Source organism: Carassius carassius, chromosome 15 (genome assembly GCF_963082965.1).
Source record: "Carassius carassius chromosome 15, fCarCar2.1, whole genome shotgun sequence".
Lineage (NCBI taxonomy): Eukaryota > Metazoa > Chordata > Actinopteri > Cypriniformes > Cyprinidae > Carassius > Carassius carassius.
In genome coordinates this window covers 22493655-22510719 of record NC_081769.1, presented here as the reverse complement: position 1 = coordinate 22510719, position 17065 = coordinate 22493655, and the positions used below count along the sequence as shown (strand labels likewise).

At 37.2% G+C, this 17065-nt stretch overlaps 2 protein-coding genes across 4 annotated transcripts; one reads left to right on the top strand and one right to left on the bottom strand.

The window, feature by feature from the left end:
• The first annotated feature begins 175 nt into the window (after nt 1–175).
• cct3 (chaperonin containing TCP1, subunit 3 (gamma)) lies at nt 176–8081 on the top strand. Its single transcript, XM_059568026.1, has 14 exons — nt 176–309; nt 879–940; nt 1021–1071; nt 1152–1214; nt 1314–1410; nt 1689–1806; nt 2653–2839; nt 3158–3307; nt 3397–3529; nt 3635–3716; nt 6599–6779; nt 7060–7305; nt 7409–7540; nt 7663–8081. The coding sequence occupies exons 1-14, from the start codon at nt 282–284 to the stop codon at nt 7759–7761; spliced, it is 1629 nt and encodes a 542-aa protein (XP_059424009.1). The 5' UTR covers nt 176–281; the 3' UTR covers nt 7762–8081.
• Nucleotides 8082–10697: 2616 nt separating this feature from the next.
• On the bottom strand, nt 10698–14875 carry tmem79b (transmembrane protein 79b). Of its 3 annotated transcripts, XM_059568025.1 has the most exons (6): nt 14719–14875; nt 13422–14021; nt 12500–12685; nt 12131–12353; nt 11287–11330; nt 10698–11202 (listed from the first exon to the last, which is right to left on the bottom strand). In XM_059568025.1, exons 1-6 carry the CDS (start codon nt 14720–14722, stop codon nt 11135–11137), a joined length of 1125 nt encoding a protein of 374 aa, XP_059424008.1. In that variant the 5' UTR covers nt 14723–14875; the 3' UTR covers nt 10698–11134. The 3 variants fall into 3 exon arrangements, with proteins under 3 accessions (XP_059424008.1, XP_059424006.1, XP_059424007.1); XM_059568023.1 differs by having other exon boundaries at nt 10698–11330; XM_059568024.1 differs by having other exon boundaries at nt 10698–11330; nt 13422–14015; nt 14719–14834.
• Nucleotides 14876–17065: the final 2190 nt, after the last annotated feature.

Here is a 17065-nt window from a genome sequence, read left to right as displayed (position 1 = left end):
GAATGTAGATTTAATTTTTTGGATGTAAATCTAAAATTAGGTGTTTAATTAATTGGAAGTCATATTTAAGTTTTTATCTAGGAAATCTTCATCCTGACATGATTATTTCGAGAACTTTTCAGTTCTGCTCCAGTCTACACCCACCCACAAGCGTGTCAAAGGCGTATCGGTTTGCTCATTGGTGCACAGTGTCGCTGAATCCCCTGCCACGCCTCGTGCATCCTCTCCTCTTACCGTTGTGCTCGTTGTCCAGTACCGGTGATCTAAACCACGCCGCAAATATGATGGGCCGACCGGTTCTCGTCCTTAGTGAGTGCTTATTTCATTATCCCATCTGAAAATGCACAAGTGTAGCTTTCATATGAGGCGCTGCTGGACTCGGGAACGGCGTGAATAAGAGTTTTATTCATGCATCGGTGCTAGGATGCTAAGCTAACTAGTGTGGCACGGGGGCCTCGCGTGTCTGACAAGCTCATGTCAGTGTTCACATTAGTCATTGTGTTAGCTTCCTAGCTAACATTGTTAATTGATAATATTATTGTTTTAGCCATTGCTTCACAAGTTGCACAGTCAATAGTAACGCGTGCGCTGCTCAGTTCTCAGCAATTTTCTGTCTTTTATGGGGCAGTCGGTTCTTTCCAACGAAGGTTTTAAAGTAATGAATTTGTTAGCATAAGGCTAACGGCACAGAGGGGGTGCTGACCAGAGCTGCAACGTTTCATTATGCTTAGACGCATAACATTATCGATATTTTCTGCATGACAAATATTTAATTTGTGTTTGATTTTAAATCATTGTCTTTTAGAATTTTTGAACGAAGAAAATAATTAGGGTTCAAAACGATTTAACCACACTGGCTCTGTTTCTGCTCATAACAGGTCAGAACATCAAGAGAGAGTCTGGACGAAAGGTCCAGATAGGAAACATATCTGCGGCTAAGGTGGGTCTTGTTTTTTTTTTTTTGGAAAGATATGTCAGACAAAACAAAATCACTAACCTGCAGCTTCATCCTCCTTTCAGACCATAGCAGATATCATCAGGACATGTCTGGGACCAAGGGCTATGATGAAGGTGTGTTTCTGGCGTTTAGTCCACACTTATATATTGCTCTAAAGAGATGTTTGATTAAATGGTTCGTTCTTTGTGCGCAGATGCTTCTGGATCCCATGGGTGGAATCGTCATGACCAATGATGGTAATGCCATTCTGAGAGAGGTGATTATGAAAGCCACTCCATACATTTTTAAAACAAAATGTAGGTTTTCATTTTTATTTAATGTAAATACAATGTTCTCTATTTTTTGTGGCATTCAGATCCAGGTCCAGCACCCTGCTGCCAAGTCCATGATTGAGATCAGCCGCACACAGGATGAGGAGGTTGGAGATGGGACCACCTCTGTAATTATGCTGGGTGAGGGTCAATTTTGTTCTCCCTGACAGTTCACGGAGTATGTGAAATTGAATGACGTAGGTGTTTGATTAAATAGAATCTTGAATAATAACTTTTCTAGTTTAGTAACATACAAATAATTCACATTATTATTATTATTATTATTATAAATAATTATCAGGCAAAAATAATTGTAATTAGTTGACAACTAACAATTAAACTAATGTTTATTTTTTTATATTTAATTTGTTCGATAGCAATTGAAGTGCTCAAATCCTAACGTCACATTTTGTGTACAGCGGGTGAGATGCTGTCGGTGGCTGAGCATTTTTTGGAACAGCAGATGCATCCTACCGTGGTGATCAGTGCATACAGACAAGCTCTGGATGACATGTTGAATGTGCTCAAAGACGTCAGGTAATCAAAAATAAAAGCAGTTTAATCGTTCTGTATGAGCTCTAAATAAAGGAAAATTAAAAATCACTCAACCTCAAATTATTTAAGATGTAGATGAGTGTTTGTTCATCAGATTTGGAGCATTACATCACTTGTTCTCCAATGGATCCTCTCCAGTCAATGGGTGCCGTCAGAATGAAGTACAACTCCCAATTAATCAGTATACATTTTATGAAGCGAAATCCATCGAGACATTTTCAACTTTGCTAAAATACAAGTCCTCTATTCATAATATTGCTTTCTCCAGTGAAAAGGTCATTTAGTCTGAATCAGGAGAGAAATATGCACAGATCAAGCACCAATTACAGGTGGAAACAGTTCTAAACAAATGTCAGTGGATTTGATGTGAGAGGACAACAGGGGATGAACTTTTCACTGGAGGAAATGTTGTTTACTTTATGGAGTGAATCTTTTTTTGCATCAGTTTAATGTTAAAATGCCTTAATTATGGATTTGTGTCTTACAAACATGCAGCTTTTCACTGCATAAGATGTTAATTGGATCGACTGGAGTCGTGTGGATTATTGTGATGTTTTGAACTTTTGACAGCACCCATTCACTGCAGAGGGTCCATTGTTAAGCAAGTGATGTAATGCTACATTTCTCCAAATCTGACGAAGATACAAACTTATATCTATGATGAACTTTGAGTACATTTTCAGGAAATTCTTATTTTGGCTAAAGCATGCTGTTAAGCTGCTAAATTCTATCAGTGGATTGGTAAGGTGGATGTTTGGCTAAAGTGGTCTGAAATGTTTCAGTGCTCTGGAGTCTGATAGTTTTGCTACTTCCTCCTCCCCCTCACAGCACTCCAGTAGATGTGAATAATCGTCAAATGATGTTGAAGATAATAAACTCTGCCATCAACACCAAGGCACTCAGCCGCTGGTCCACCATGGCCTGCAACATTGCTCTAGATGCTGTCCGTACTGTTGAGCTGGAGGAAAACGGACGTAAAGAGATCGACATTAAGAAGTATGCCAAAGTTGAGAAGGTAGGACACAGCCTAAAGAAATATACCTAAAGTGCATATTCTTACTTAGTTTTACTGTATATATGCACACTTTTGCTCTTCAATTTAATCACAGAAGGTTTTGTCATCAGAAACCTTTAATCCAAACAAAATGACTTGCTCTTTTCTGATGTCACTGAAGTTGTGTTAACTATTGGATATGCTTAACCAAGAGCCAAATCAGTTCGTTCTCAATAGCTAAAATTATCATAGGATTTGCCATTTAAATTGACTACAAAAACAAAGATTAAATGTCAGGCAATGTGTAAATATAGCTAATTGCAGTTTTTGTGTGAATAGGTGCCTGGAGGCATCATTGAGGACTCATGTGTGCTGAGGGGGGTGATGGTAAATAAGGATGTAACTCATCCCCGTATGCGAAGACTCATCAAGAACCCAAGAATTGTTCTGCTGGACTGCTCTCTGGAGTACAAGAAGGGTGAGAGTCAGGTGAGATGTTGTCTGAATCCACAATCTTCCTCTGGATGCTTATTTTATAACTTCTAAAACACTGACCTTTGGCCTTGTGCTCCTCTCAGACTGATATTGAGATCACTCGCGAGGAAGACTTCGCCCGCATTCTGCAGATGGAGGAAGAGTACATCCAGCAGATCTGTGAAGATATTATTCGTCTCAAACCTGACCTGATCTTCACTGAAAAGGGCATCTCTGGTACACACAAGCATTCATGCAGTCATGTGTTTGTCAGAAGCAATGCTGGTGTTTTTTAAAAAAATTTATAGATCATGTGAGCTTGTTAATTTGTCATCTCTCTAGATCTGGCTCAGCACTATCTGATGAAAGCGGACATCACTGCAATCCGTCGTGTTAGAAAGACGGACAACAACCGTATTGCAAGGTGCAGAAATATGTGCTTTTGTCAATACCTTTTTTCGATTTTGTGTAGCTCATTGCATTAATGGTTATTTTGCTAGACATGCATGCACAAAATGTAAAGCAAATCATAATTTCTTAATTCCATTGGCAAACCTGGAAATAATTGAACATTTTAAATTAAAAAATCTTGAATATATTAAAATGATAATCATGGCAATATATTAAGTGGATATACACTATTTATATATTCCTAGTGGAGTCACTTAGATATTGTTTGTGCAGAACTTTGATTTTAAGAAGGATTTGATTCTTTTTAATTTTAATTCGGGATTTTTGACATCGGACCTCATTTTTAGGTCAGCCTGGTTGTTATTCATCAGTGGAGACATTTTTTTTTTTTTTAATTATCCAGTCCTTATATTTGGATAGTTGGCCGATGCTAGGCTAGCGCGAGTCAATGGGTATATGTTAGCCAGCCATTAAAAACCGTTTTACCCACTCCACAGTGCACCAAACGCAAATCGATTATAACACTAGACTATCGATGCAAATGTCTGTTGAGAGAATAATGTTAGAAATCAAACTTACCTTTCATCTCAATGATCCTAAAGGAACTAGTTTCTCAGCCGCTGCGGAATTTTACTTTGCTCCGGTTAGTAATGATCAGTGTGCCAGCGGCAGGTAAATACACTTGTGTCATGTGTGGACCGGCTCACTCGGTTGCCTAGGTAATCAATATCACTCCGCTGCTGCTGTCGACAAGGCTTATGATTACAGGGAACAAATTATAACTAATGCAATGTGATGAAAGGTAAGTTTGATTTCTAACATTATTCTATCAACGGACATTTGCATCGATAGTCTAGTGTTATAATTGATTTGCGTTTGGTGCACTGTGGAGCGGGCTAGCCTAGCATCGGCTATCTATCCAAATATAAAGACTGGATAATTAAAAAAAAAAAAATGTCTCCACTGATGAATAACAACCAGGCTGACTTAAAAATGAGTTCCGATGTCAAAAATCCCGAACCACCCCTTTAAATTATTAAAATTATTAAATAAATAGAATTATTTTAATATTTACAAATGTATTTTTTTATTAATGTTTTAAATTAGCTTTTAGGTTTTGTTTCTTTTCATTTTCCATTTTAATGATCTTAAAGTTGTAGTACTTTTATGTGCTTGCTATGTTCCCCTCTATTTTGGTTTTAAACAATTAGTTTTAATAAGTTTTAAGCTATTTTCATCTTAAACATTTCAACTAATAATTTATGAAACATTTTGTTGTTGTTGTAGTAATTAACAATAAATTCTTAAAAATCCTTAACTAGGGCTGCAACAACTAATCTATGAAATGGATTATTATATATATTAAAAAATCATCAACAATAATCCTCATTATCAATTAGTCGTGTCTGCCCACAGTACACGTACAACTGCAGCCAGTCGCATCAAATTACAGCACTGAATAACACATTTATATGGACAAAATGCATCTACAAATATTGGAGGAAACAGAATGAGCTCTTGCAGGAAAAGTATGTAATCCAAACTTTGTTAACGGTCATATCCTTATCTGTAAATTTCACAAATTCATGTAAGCCTTTCCATTTTTGCATAAAGGCCCACCCTGACAGTCTGCGTTAAAGGTGCTATATGCACGTTTTTGACCCTACTAAGGCATAAAAATACCATAATATGTTTGCAGTATTTAAGAAACATGCTAAGTTAACACTTGTTTATCTGAAAACCAATGCTGCAGTCATTTATTCTCCTTTGAAAATGTGCTTTGTTTTGGTTTGCGAAACCCAGCCACTGCCAGTTTAACCAACTGTATTTCGGCACCCCGGGTTGCCAGCTGGCTGAAAACACAGCGTATTTAATTTAATTCATTGTAAAGTACAATCATTCATGTTAGTGTCATCAATCTGGCAACCTGCGTGTGCGTCAAGTCTGAGGAGGAGTGGCCAGGTGAAAAATACCCTCTCCGATATTTAGAATTTGGACTGCAATACCCAATTCAACCACTTGGTGTGAATCCTACATACAGCACCTTTAAGTTAAAATCTTTACTGAAAGACCACCGGAGTGGCGGGCATGCGCTTTAAACAGACGCTTTCTGCAGAGCATTACTGTGATTTTATTCGTCTTTATTATTTTTGTTTTAATTTTTGATCTAGAGATTTAAACTATATTCACTATGTAGCCTACAGTGATTTACAAATTTATTAAAACAAATTTAAAATCTTAAAAGGTTTTAAAGCAATTTTGTAAGGTTTGTGCCACTGCTGTTCTTCACTAAGATTAGTTCTTAACTAATTTTTTAGCTTTCTGTATTAGTTAGACCTTCAATATGTGTAAGCGTTTTAGTAACACTAAATTTTTAATGCTATAATTATTGCTGTTATCTGAGAAAGGCAGACACAAATTGTCAAGTGCTTTATAGTGTATTTTTATTCAGATACCCAATTAGTCAAAAAGTACATAAACAGTGCATGTGAGCTGTTATCAGAGGCAAAGGAGGCAGTTTTTGTTATTATGTGAATATTATTTACTTGTTTCAGTTTGTCCAAAAATTCTAATAAAATTTTTTGAATAAAATTTGATAGATTCCTAAAAAATTTGGTCTAATAAATGAAGCACTGTATGTTTTCATAGCATTCAGTTGGCACATTTGTTTTAAGGACATTGGGCAGAATGTGGAATAGTGTGTTTTTGTTATTTAAAATTTAAATAAAGAAGATAGGGGGTTTAAATCTACTCAATCCAAAGAATAATCGGCCAACTAATTGATTATCAAAATAATCGTTAGTTGCAGCTCTATCCTTAACCAATAATTTAAGTGTGTCAAAAATGTAAGAAGTGAGAGAACACTTTAACTCTACTTCTGCTTGTCTCTCTCAGAGCATGTGGTGCACGTATTGCTAGCAGAACAGATGAGCTCCGTGAAGAGGATGTGGGTACAGGAGCCGGTCTATTTGAAGTGAAGAAGATCGGCGATGAGTATTTCACCTTTGTGACAGAGTGTAAAGACCCCAAAGCCTGCACCATTCTCCTCAGAGGAGCCAGCAAGGAGATCTTAGCGGTGAGAAAAGACGGAAAGAGGAAACCAAAGAAATGAGGAGACTGGGGCCACTGTTAAAAATTCATGACTAGACAATGCTCAGAGGAAGATTAATGAGGATGTTTTTTAATCGTTATAGAGAGTCTCACAAAGGTCTCTATTGTGAGAGCAGCCTTCAGGAAGAGGTGCTTAGATAATTCAACAGGCCATTTGTTGAATATTTGATCAGCTCAGCTAGAGTATCAGGGGATTTTGTGCAGGTTAATTGACTTGTCGCTGTTTGACTGATGATCTGTCTCAGGAAGTGGAGCGAAACCTGCAGGATGCCATGCAGGTCTGTCGTAACGTCCTTTTGGACCCGCATCTGTTGCCAGGCGGTGGAGCAGTGGAGATGGAGGTGTCCCATCGGCTGATGGAGCGCTCGCGAGCGCTGACTGGTGTAGAGCAGTGGCCATACCGCGCTGTGGCTCAGGCCCTGGAGGTCATCCCACGTACACTCATCCAGAACTGTGGAGCCTCAGCAATACGTGTGCTCACTTCCCTTAGGGTAAGTGGAATTGAAAGCACCAAAAAAATTTTTATTTCAGTATGTTGCTGCTTCTCTTGAGCAACTTGAATTTCAGTTAAAGCATTTCTCATCTCTTTTCCAGGTCAAGCACATTCAGGACCGCAACTCTTCATGGGGTATCAATGGAGAGACAGGAACTCTTGCTGATATGGAGCAGCTGGGGATCTGGGAACCACTGGCAGTTAAAGCCCAGACATACAAAACTGCAGTTGAGGTAAAACAGCACATACTTTGATAAAAACTGCTTTAGACTCCAGGAGAAAGGTAGAGGTGATTTTTTTTTATTTATTTTTTTTTATATATGACCGTTAATGGATATTCTTGTTTTCCTCTTAGACGGCCATCCTGTTACTGCGCATTGATGACATAGTTTCTGGTCACAAAAAGAAGGGAGAAGACCAGGCGGGTGGTGCAACGATGGAGGACAAGGAGTAAAGGAAGAGGAAATACAGAGGATGAAGGAACAAGAGTTTAGAAAGGACAGTAATGCAGCAAATGAAGAGCAATTGTACACAAGCATTTATTTGTGCAGAACTCCATTCTCCAACACAATGTTCTCATTAGAAAGCCATTTGCACTGTTGGTTTGTATTGTGTCATTAGGCCAAAAGCTCTTCTTCCCTCAATTGTTTTTTTCCCCTCTGGAAATGAAACAACTCTGGATTGGATTAAGATGTTTGTGCTAGTATTTCTGTACTTCACTTTGCTGGTATTGTTATTTTGTGTTTCCTACCGGTGATAAATTTCAATATCAGACCATGTCGTTGAGTTTTTCCTGGGCTGAACCCCCTTAAATTAAATGTAAATGAAGGTACTTTTTTCACAACACCATGGTAGTTTACTGTGATTATGCAATTAAATTTTTCATAGAAAGTCACACAGAACACTAAACATTTTAAATTTGACAGTTTAAAAAAAAAAAGGTTTGTGTCCCACTTTCCCAAATGTAACACTTTACAATAAGGTTCAGGTAGTTAACATTACTGGATGAGGTATCATGAACTAACAATGAACAGCATTAATTTAGGTTCATTTTAATTAATGTTCATACATTGACATTTGTATTAATGTATTTAGTACATTCAATCATTAACATTAAACGCCAACATAAAACAACAGTGACCAAAACTTTGCCATAAATCTTGGTCAATACAGAGACCTTTATTGTAAAGTTACCACCTGTTTTTGTATTAAATATTTAATGCAGATAATTTTTCAACAAATTTCATATTAAGGAACCAGTCATTAACTGAAAAACATGCCATTTTGACATTAAGGATGTACTGTCAAACACAGAATTAAAAAAATAAAAATAATATATTTAAAAGGATAAAAAATAACCCTGTTCCTGTAGATCTACCTTCCTGCAGAATTTAGCTCCAACCCTGCTCAAATACACCTGAACCAACTAATTAGCACTTGATAATTACAGACAGGTGTGTTTGATCAGGGTTGGAACTGAATTCTGTAGGAAAGTAGATCTCCAGGACCAGGGTTGGGCACCCCTGGTTTAGATTTACTAAACATCAAACAATCTAGAAGGGAAGACCACCCATAAATTACATGATGAGCAGTTTATCTGCAAGTCTGTACAGGCTTACTGTCATTTGACAATATTTTGGATGCTAAGACGAATCAGTATTTGCATTTCAACACCACCAAACAAGTTCCATCTGCAGTTTTGGCTGTGCTGAATGGCACTCAGCCTAATCTGTCATCAAGCATTGAATCTCTCTGCACTGCTTGCCTAAAGACAAAATACATTCAAATTTACCCAGATTATCAGTTTTGGGTTGCCATATCCAGCATTCAATATCATGCCACAGATGTGTGATATCAACCCTGGGCTTGCTCTCCTGTCTCTGGGTCCACTCCACTGTCCAGATCTAACATAAAAACAGAACAACAAAAAAAAAGTGTATCAGCCATATAAAAGGATCACTTGACAACACAGAGCAGGCAGAGCCAAGGTCTACTTCTCTTACCCATGACAGTCTCACTGGAGGACAGGCGGTGCTGCTGGTTAATAAGGTTTAAGTTGGAAGGTCCTGGAGCATCTGATACAGCATAACCCGAACCAGCTGGCGGATCCATATCTGTGTCCATGGCTGTTCAGATGGCAGGGGAACAAAAGATTTAATAATAACAATATTATAGTCATTGCAATAATTCACAGTGTGCCATGTAATCACACTTGAAAGAAACCCTAACGTCAGATTGACACTGACCCGAGAACTCTTCTTGCAGGTGGGAATCAGACTGAGAAGGTTTGGAGAAGGTCTCGACGCGGACGGCTCTGTTTGACCCGGATGAGGTTTCTAATGTCCTCCAGTGGCCTCCAGTGGGCACGAGCGTGCTCCTCGAGTCTGTGCAATATGGTTGATAGAACAAGTGGTATTACATAACTAGATTTGCAACTTCCGATAAACAGCTGGCACAACCAATAGATAAACTTACTCTAAACAATTCAGTAAAACACAACTTGCAATCAAGGGTCGTTTAGGGCAATTTAACACTCGAGGGCAAACGAACTCATAAATAACGATAAATGTTTCACATAACATTATTTGTGTTAAGACCATACAGTGTATATTTAATTTCAAATTTCTTCAGGAATTATTTTAAAACGCGGTGGGTTTTAATTACCTGCATGAATTAAATAATTTGGTAAGGAATTAAGTTATTTCATCGGTCTCACCATTACACACGTTTCTCCTCAGCTTTCGAAACGGACAGTTCTCCCTCGCTCGGAACAGACAAGCGCTGTGTTTCCTTCGGCCTTGAGATGCCATTCTGCCTCAGGTCCAGACTTATAACCATATACTGCATATATAGCATATATATAGCATATGATGCCGAAGTATTAGAATTTATACTGCTGGAGGTTTGCCGTCAACTTTCCATGTACTCCAGCTATCAAATGACAGCAGGTAGTAGGAAATACTTTTTATGCCCTCCGACCAAAAAAGGTAAACAATTGACCTTGTTGAGCCAGCCCGAAACGACCACAATCGAATAGAATGTACGTTACAGCGTTTTTAAAATTAAGCACAAAAACAGCCATTCACAAAATATTGTATTTTTAAAAAAATGTTTATGAAAATATAATAAACAAATTACTTTCGGTTTAATAAATTCATTTGCAGTTTTGCACTAGGCTTCATAGTTTTATTATATCTCTTTTCAGCTTTGTTTGGAGTTATACCTTTACATTTTTACAAATTTGTTAAAATATTACGTCTACACTTTGCACAGAGTAAACATCACATTGCCCTTAAATTAACAAAGGGAGTGGTTGTGGAAAAATACAAGCTTGGACAGGCCTCTAACTTCACACAGCACATAGTTAACAAAACCTTAACAAAACCTTACTTGTGGAATAAATATTTGAAATTTAGTTTTCTTCTTGCTGACATTCTCATCTTAAAATAGATGAGTTAAAACCAGTCTATGCTCTGTGCTCATGTTTGACTGCAATAAAGGGTAGCTAGCTCATTTTAATTTGTAGTTTAGTGTCTCAAGTTTCACTACACAACTTCTATTTATAAGTTAGTTCAAAAGAAAAAAAATTATTCCTCCTTTGTTCTAGCCTCCTCTCTTTCCTTTGACTGGATTTCTGACAATTTCAACCAACCAATCATGACATAAATGTACTTAGGAAAAAACAACGAACAGGAGAGGAAAATGAAATCACAGTTGGATTAAACATTCTCAGACACAAATTTCTTATAGTGTAATTTAAGATGGCTCTAAGCCCAAAGAGATCTGGTCTACAGTTGGCAGTAGCAGAGGTGCCAGATGTGATGTGTTTAGCCCCAGAACCGCTGTTTGGGTGGAGGAACAGGTGGTTCTGGGATGTCTGGGGCAAAGATGGAGCCTGCAGATTCAGAGAGGAAGATGAAGTAGAGGTTGGCCACCAGCATAACCAGCATTGGCAAAAATGAGAACCCAAAGCCAACACCTCTCACACTGCTGTCACAAGCTGCTGCGACCCAGTACAGTAACCTGTGATACACAAAGACACAAATTAAAAGTTATTTTAAAAAGTATTGCTATTTACACATTAAATATCTGAGATTCATAATCTAATTTAAACATGTTAAAAAGAAACAGACATGGGGGGAGGGGTTGTGGGTTGGATGAATGGGGATAAAATGGACACAAAACAAAACATTAAAAATAAGTAAATTAATCACTAGGAATGTACCAATATATCGAGCAACAATTTATCGCAACACAAAAATGCTACAATATGTATTATGGATAGTGACAATTTGCATGGAGTGCAAAATTACAACATAATTAACTCAGGTTTTTATCCAGATATAATCATCGGTCAACACACATACAAAGAGCTCATTAAATATGGTAAACCCAGAAGCTGAAAATTGTTGTTTTATATCTATTTACATATATATATTCTTTCATTTTAATTTGAGCTATTTTGGTTTTTTAGGTTCAACTAAATGAAAATGTGGCCTTTTAAATAAATAGAAATAGTTTATATATATATATATATATATAAAATTTAGTTTTTTTTATGTTATTTATATTCCTGTAATGATGTTTTTATACTTTAGGTTATATGTAACTATAATAACCCTGCTAAAAAGTAATATTATTCCCCCTCGTAATGTTTTTTTTTTTCCAGTAAAAAATTTTTTGTAAGACTTTACATTTAAACTCCATTTTGGTGTTATCGAACTGAATTGTGTGTTTCATTATACTCCCATTAAGTACTACCAATTTTGTGGCACTTTCTAAATCAGAGATTTGGTCTTGCAGTTTTAGGAGGGATTTTGTACCTGCCAAAGGCAAAAACGATGGTGAGAATAGGAACTAGTTTAAGAAGATCTTGATTCAGGTAGGCAGCCATTACAGCCAGCTGGAGGAAGTAAAGCAGAAAGAGGGAGATAGAGTCCTCCACATAGCGCTGGTGAACTGCCACCTGCTTAAATTCTCTCTCCCCTTCAAACCGCGGCTTCAAAGATCGATACCACAGACGGGACACACCTAGTACCAACATACCTAAGAGTGGAAGAAAGAATAGAACAACCATTTCCAAACAGCTCCCTTTGATTTAATTATTCCACACTGAAAGAACACAAAGATACACTGTTTATCAATGTCAAGTCATCTCAGAGTCAAAACAGAGCCAGGAACATCCTGCTCACCAAGGACAATAGGTATGACTGCAAAAACAGAGCAGCGCAGTGTGTAGACCAGCCGTAGTGGGGCGCTGTCGAGCAGAGGGGCATCAAAGGGCAGATAGAAGTAGCCACCCCACACCAACAAGGGGAAGATCAGGGCAGAAGTGAACATGGACGAGCCCAGTTTAAGAGCATCACGATTATATCCACCTGAGAAACAGAGACAGGATTTTCATGCTTTCGTAAAAGTACACTACTATTCAAAGTTTGGTGTTGGTATGATCTTATGCTCAATAAATCTTTTTATCGTAGAAAACAGTTGTGCTTCTTAATATTTTTGTGACAATCCAGGTTGGCTTTTCAACCTGAGGGAGAACAAGTTTGCAAAAAGTCAATTTGGTTTGTGTGATCTTAGGAAAAAATTGTTAAAAGTTAGGGATGGACAGATATTACAATTCTATACTATTATGTGTGCATACCTTTAAAAAATCTAATCGTTTCAAAAGTCTGAAATATAAAATTTAATTTAGCCATCACAATATCATAAAGAACAATATGAAAAAGGATATTCATTTTGAGGTTTATTAAATATTACATTCAATAATGTTATGAAATGTATGTTTTCAAGTTTAAGTGAGCAGAAGATAATGACATGTAAAAATAGGGCAAACGAGTACACACAATTACACAACCAAAATAATTTTTACATTTATGTATTTGGTAGATGCTTTTATATAAAGTGGCTAACATTCTGTTCAAGAATATATTTATCAGTGGGAACTGATCCCATGATCTTGGTAGCGCCATCCTCTACTGTTTTAGCTACAGGACTTTATATCAGCCTCTACCAATAAATTCTTTCATTTGTAATATCAGTTCATAATATGGTACAGATATATTATGTATTAAAAGTTACGAAACACATAATGATTTAATCTGATCTTACAGCAACGTGATTTGGGTGTGATGGGCCAGTCGTTGTAATACTCTTCTAGTGGTGTTCCATGTGTCCCCAGGAAGGGGCTCCTCTCTTCTTCTTCATCTCCTCCGGGGTGTGCAGCCTCATGCTGGCTGGTGGAGCGCAGGATGGTGATGCTGGGGCTGAAGACTCGAGCTGCGTTCTTTGGCATGATGTTCACCTCCTCCACCTCTATCTCCGAGCAGGTGCTTTTCACTCGGTTTCTCAGCTCAGTGTCAGAAACACATTCTTTGCCTGCTTCTATTCTCCTCCATCCCTCACACGTATTCTCCTTCTCTCTCAGCCCAAATTCCTCCCTCTCGCTCTCCGTCCGGCTCACTCCACCAACCCGGAGTGAGATGCAATCTGATTTAATGCTTGTGCTCTCTCCATCCTTGAGTGGCAGAATCTTTGTTTCTTGTTTATTCTCAGACCACGGAAGGGTACTGGGTTCCATATTTGCAGATTTGATCATTTCCTCTTCCTCCTTAGTGCTGTTCTCATACTTTGTTACCTTGTCCACATCTGCTACCCACTGAGGCGTTTGGGGCACTGCTACTGGCCCAGAAGAGCCCGTGTCCACTGTCCCTAGGAATCAAAACAGAAATTCTGTGAAATGAAAGATTTGGAGAAGGTGGCAACAGTTTGTCGGAGTAATTTTTTAAGAGGTTTACATTTCGTGAAAGGACATCTTCTGGAGCCAGTATGTAATAAATTAGAAGAAGAATAAATAATGAAATGTATTCATTATACATCAAAGCACAGCAAGAATCTGATTATCAAATAAACAAATAAAAAGCTAATATCACCCTAAACAACATTAACACAGTCAAACTATACTAACGATGACTGCTATAAAACAAACTTCAAGGCAGTTAAAAACATATAACAATATAAAAAGTACTGATTATCAATATAAAAAGAAAACTGATTTCCCCAATTTATCAATACCGTGAATAATACCGATTAGCTCGCAGACGAATAACGTTAACTGAAAGCGAACGAGGCCTCGACACAACTTGGACAGATAATCAAATCAACGGAGCGAGTTCAGAAGAAACACATGGTACGATAGAACATACTCTCAAACTTCTTGTCTACACGACATATTTAATCTTAATTGTGTTATTATTTTAGTAGTGCGAAGAATATTCCTTAACCAGGCCTATGTCATTTAAAATGTCAAAAATCTAAAACTCTCTGAGCGACACAGGTTGAAAAACATGTACGTTAACGTTAACAGCTCAAGTAAACGGATAAAACTTCCCAGTGTAACGTTACTCACCCATATTTCTGCTCAGGATGTTGTTTTTTCGGTATTGTTTTTCCTCTACTAACTTGTATCGAAACTCCCGTAGTGGAAGTTCAGGTGTGTCCAGGTTAAGTTAGTTAAAGGGACAGTCTCTTAAAGGGGAGGTTTGTTTGTTTGTCACTCTGCCTGTCATTCGCGCTGAAGCACTATAGGTGCCGCTTACACACTCTTAAACTCATTAAAGCCTACGGAAGTCCTAAGAAGCCATGGATTATTATTTTTCTTTCTTGAATTCTATTGATCACAACTTAATTTGTGATCTCGACAAAAGCTATTTTCTTGTGATAATAATTTTCTTGTGATCTCGACATAAAGTTTTCTCATTATGACGACTTATATTTTCTTGTGATCTCAACATAACTAAAGTTATTTTCTTGTTATCTCGACATAATAAAAGTTGTTTTTTCAATATCGCGACTTGATATTTTCTTGTGATTTCGACAAACATAAGATGATTTTTTTTTTGTTATCACAACTTAATTATCTTGTGAAGTCCTAAGAAGCCATGGATTATTATTTTTCTTTCTTGGTTTCTATTGATCACAACTTAATTTGTGATCTCGACAAAAGTTATTTTTCTTGTGATCATAATTTTCTCGTGATCTCGACATAATAAAGTTTTCTCATTATGACGACTTATACTTTCTTGTGATCTTAACATAACTAAAGTTGTTTTCTTGTTATCTCGACTTGATATTTATTTGTGAATTCGACAAACATAAGTTGATTTTTTTTTTGTTATTACTACTTAATTATTTTGTGATCTTGACATAACAAAAATTTGTTTTCTCTTTATCACAACTTATTTTGTGATCTCGACATAAAATTAGTTTTCTCATTATCATCATTGTGATCTTTAAGTTACACAAGTGCGCCAACAGGTGGCAGTATCCACCTTTTTCCTGATGTAAAAATGGGCGCCGCCATTTGTAAATTCTATGGGTCTAGCTTCCGGTCTCATTTGCGTCCAGCTATTTTAAGCTGTACAAAACAGTTAGTTTTGCTGCTTGATATTGACAAATGGTGTGTCCTATTATATTATTTTAATTTGTTTTTTTAATTAAGAACACAATGGTTTGTACTGCAAACAGTTTTACCGTTTACTGCACGGTTATTCTCCTCGTTATTTACTTATAGCAGCTAATGAAACGGAAGTCTCACCCATAGGCTTACTTCCGCGTTGAGGAAAAAGGTGGATAGAACTTAAAATTTATGGGGTGTTGTACTGTTTCGGTGTTGCTAAGTCAGCCGTTTCCCATGGTTTCAGTGGATTGAAGCGACCCCAATAACGTGATTTAGCACCTAAAATGCAGGTTTTACCAGGGGAACCCCACCAAAAAAATCTGGATTTTATCCCCCAGAGTGACCCCCTTGAAACACGATTGGGCTAGTTTTGGGTAGCAATTGGACGGGTTTTGTAGTTAAAACTTGGCAACTCTTCCATCATCTCTTGTGATCTCTTCTTTCTGGAGAAAATTACTGCAGAAAGCATTGACTTGATATTGTAGGCCTTGCTTAACATGCTGGTGTGTGCATGTTGTTATTTAAATGTGGTTACAAAAGGATTCACTTTGAAAATAACATAACTTATGCTATATGAAATGTATATTTTATTTGTAACTATAACACATCTCAGTTTTTTTTGTTGTTGCTTTCATTTAAAATCTTACATGTTGATGACTCTTCTGTCAGCTGTTGTGATCTCTTCTTTATGAAGATCATGACATGCCTGCAGAAGCATTGGCTTGATTTCGTAGAGAAGCTATTTCACATTTTCCATTAACACTGTCTAGACTGGACGCGACCACTGTTGCTTGGGTCACATCGAGCTGCAACATCTAGAGGCTCTCTACACTGGATGCTAAAAAGAGACTGTTGTAAATTATCTTTCCTTTGTGAAAGTTTGTTACTTGCATCGTCCTGCAACCATTATAGACAGAATAATTGTTTAACTATTGTCTTTAGTCGCAGTGCTCACATCCATTGAAGACACAGTTACCTGAAGTCCTTTATTTCTTAACTCTTCTTACTTACTTAACTTCTTAACTTAAATCTGTGTGCCAAGGAATTCCAAATTCCATTAGGTGTCATAATGATTGAAGGCTTATTGTACGTGTCTCTATGTAAGAGTGATGAATTTTAAAGACATTGTTTATGTGGGAGTTTATGCTTTTGGTTCCTGGTTTTCTTGTTATACAAACGTTTTCTTATAAAATCAGTGCTGTGCTTTCTTGATTTGGTTTGAGTCTGATTTGCTTTCAAAAATAATTATGTTGGTCACAATCATTTTTCATGTTCATATGAAAGAAATGATCTGTCA

Coding starts and splice junctions, on each gene's coding strand:
- tmem79b (XM_059568023.1), bottom strand. Junction 12,686..13,421: donor CACACCCAAATCACGTTGCT/GTAAGATCAGAT, acceptor TCTGTTTCTCAG/GTGGATATAATCGTGATGCT. Junction 11,331..12,130: donor ATCGTTTTTGCCTTTGGCAG/GTACAAAATCCC, acceptor TGTGTATCACAG/GTTACTGTACTGGGTCGCAG.
- cct3 (XM_059568026.1), top strand. CDS start 282: ATGATGGGCCGACCGGTTCTCGTCCTTA. Junction 3,530..3,634: donor CACTGAAAAGGGCATCTCTG/GTACACACAAGC, acceptor TCATCTCTCTAG/ATCTGGCTCAGCACTATCTG. Junction 7,541..7,662: donor CATACAAAACTGCAGTTGAG/GTAAAACAGCAC, acceptor TTTTCCTCTTAG/ACGGCCATCCTGTTACTGCG.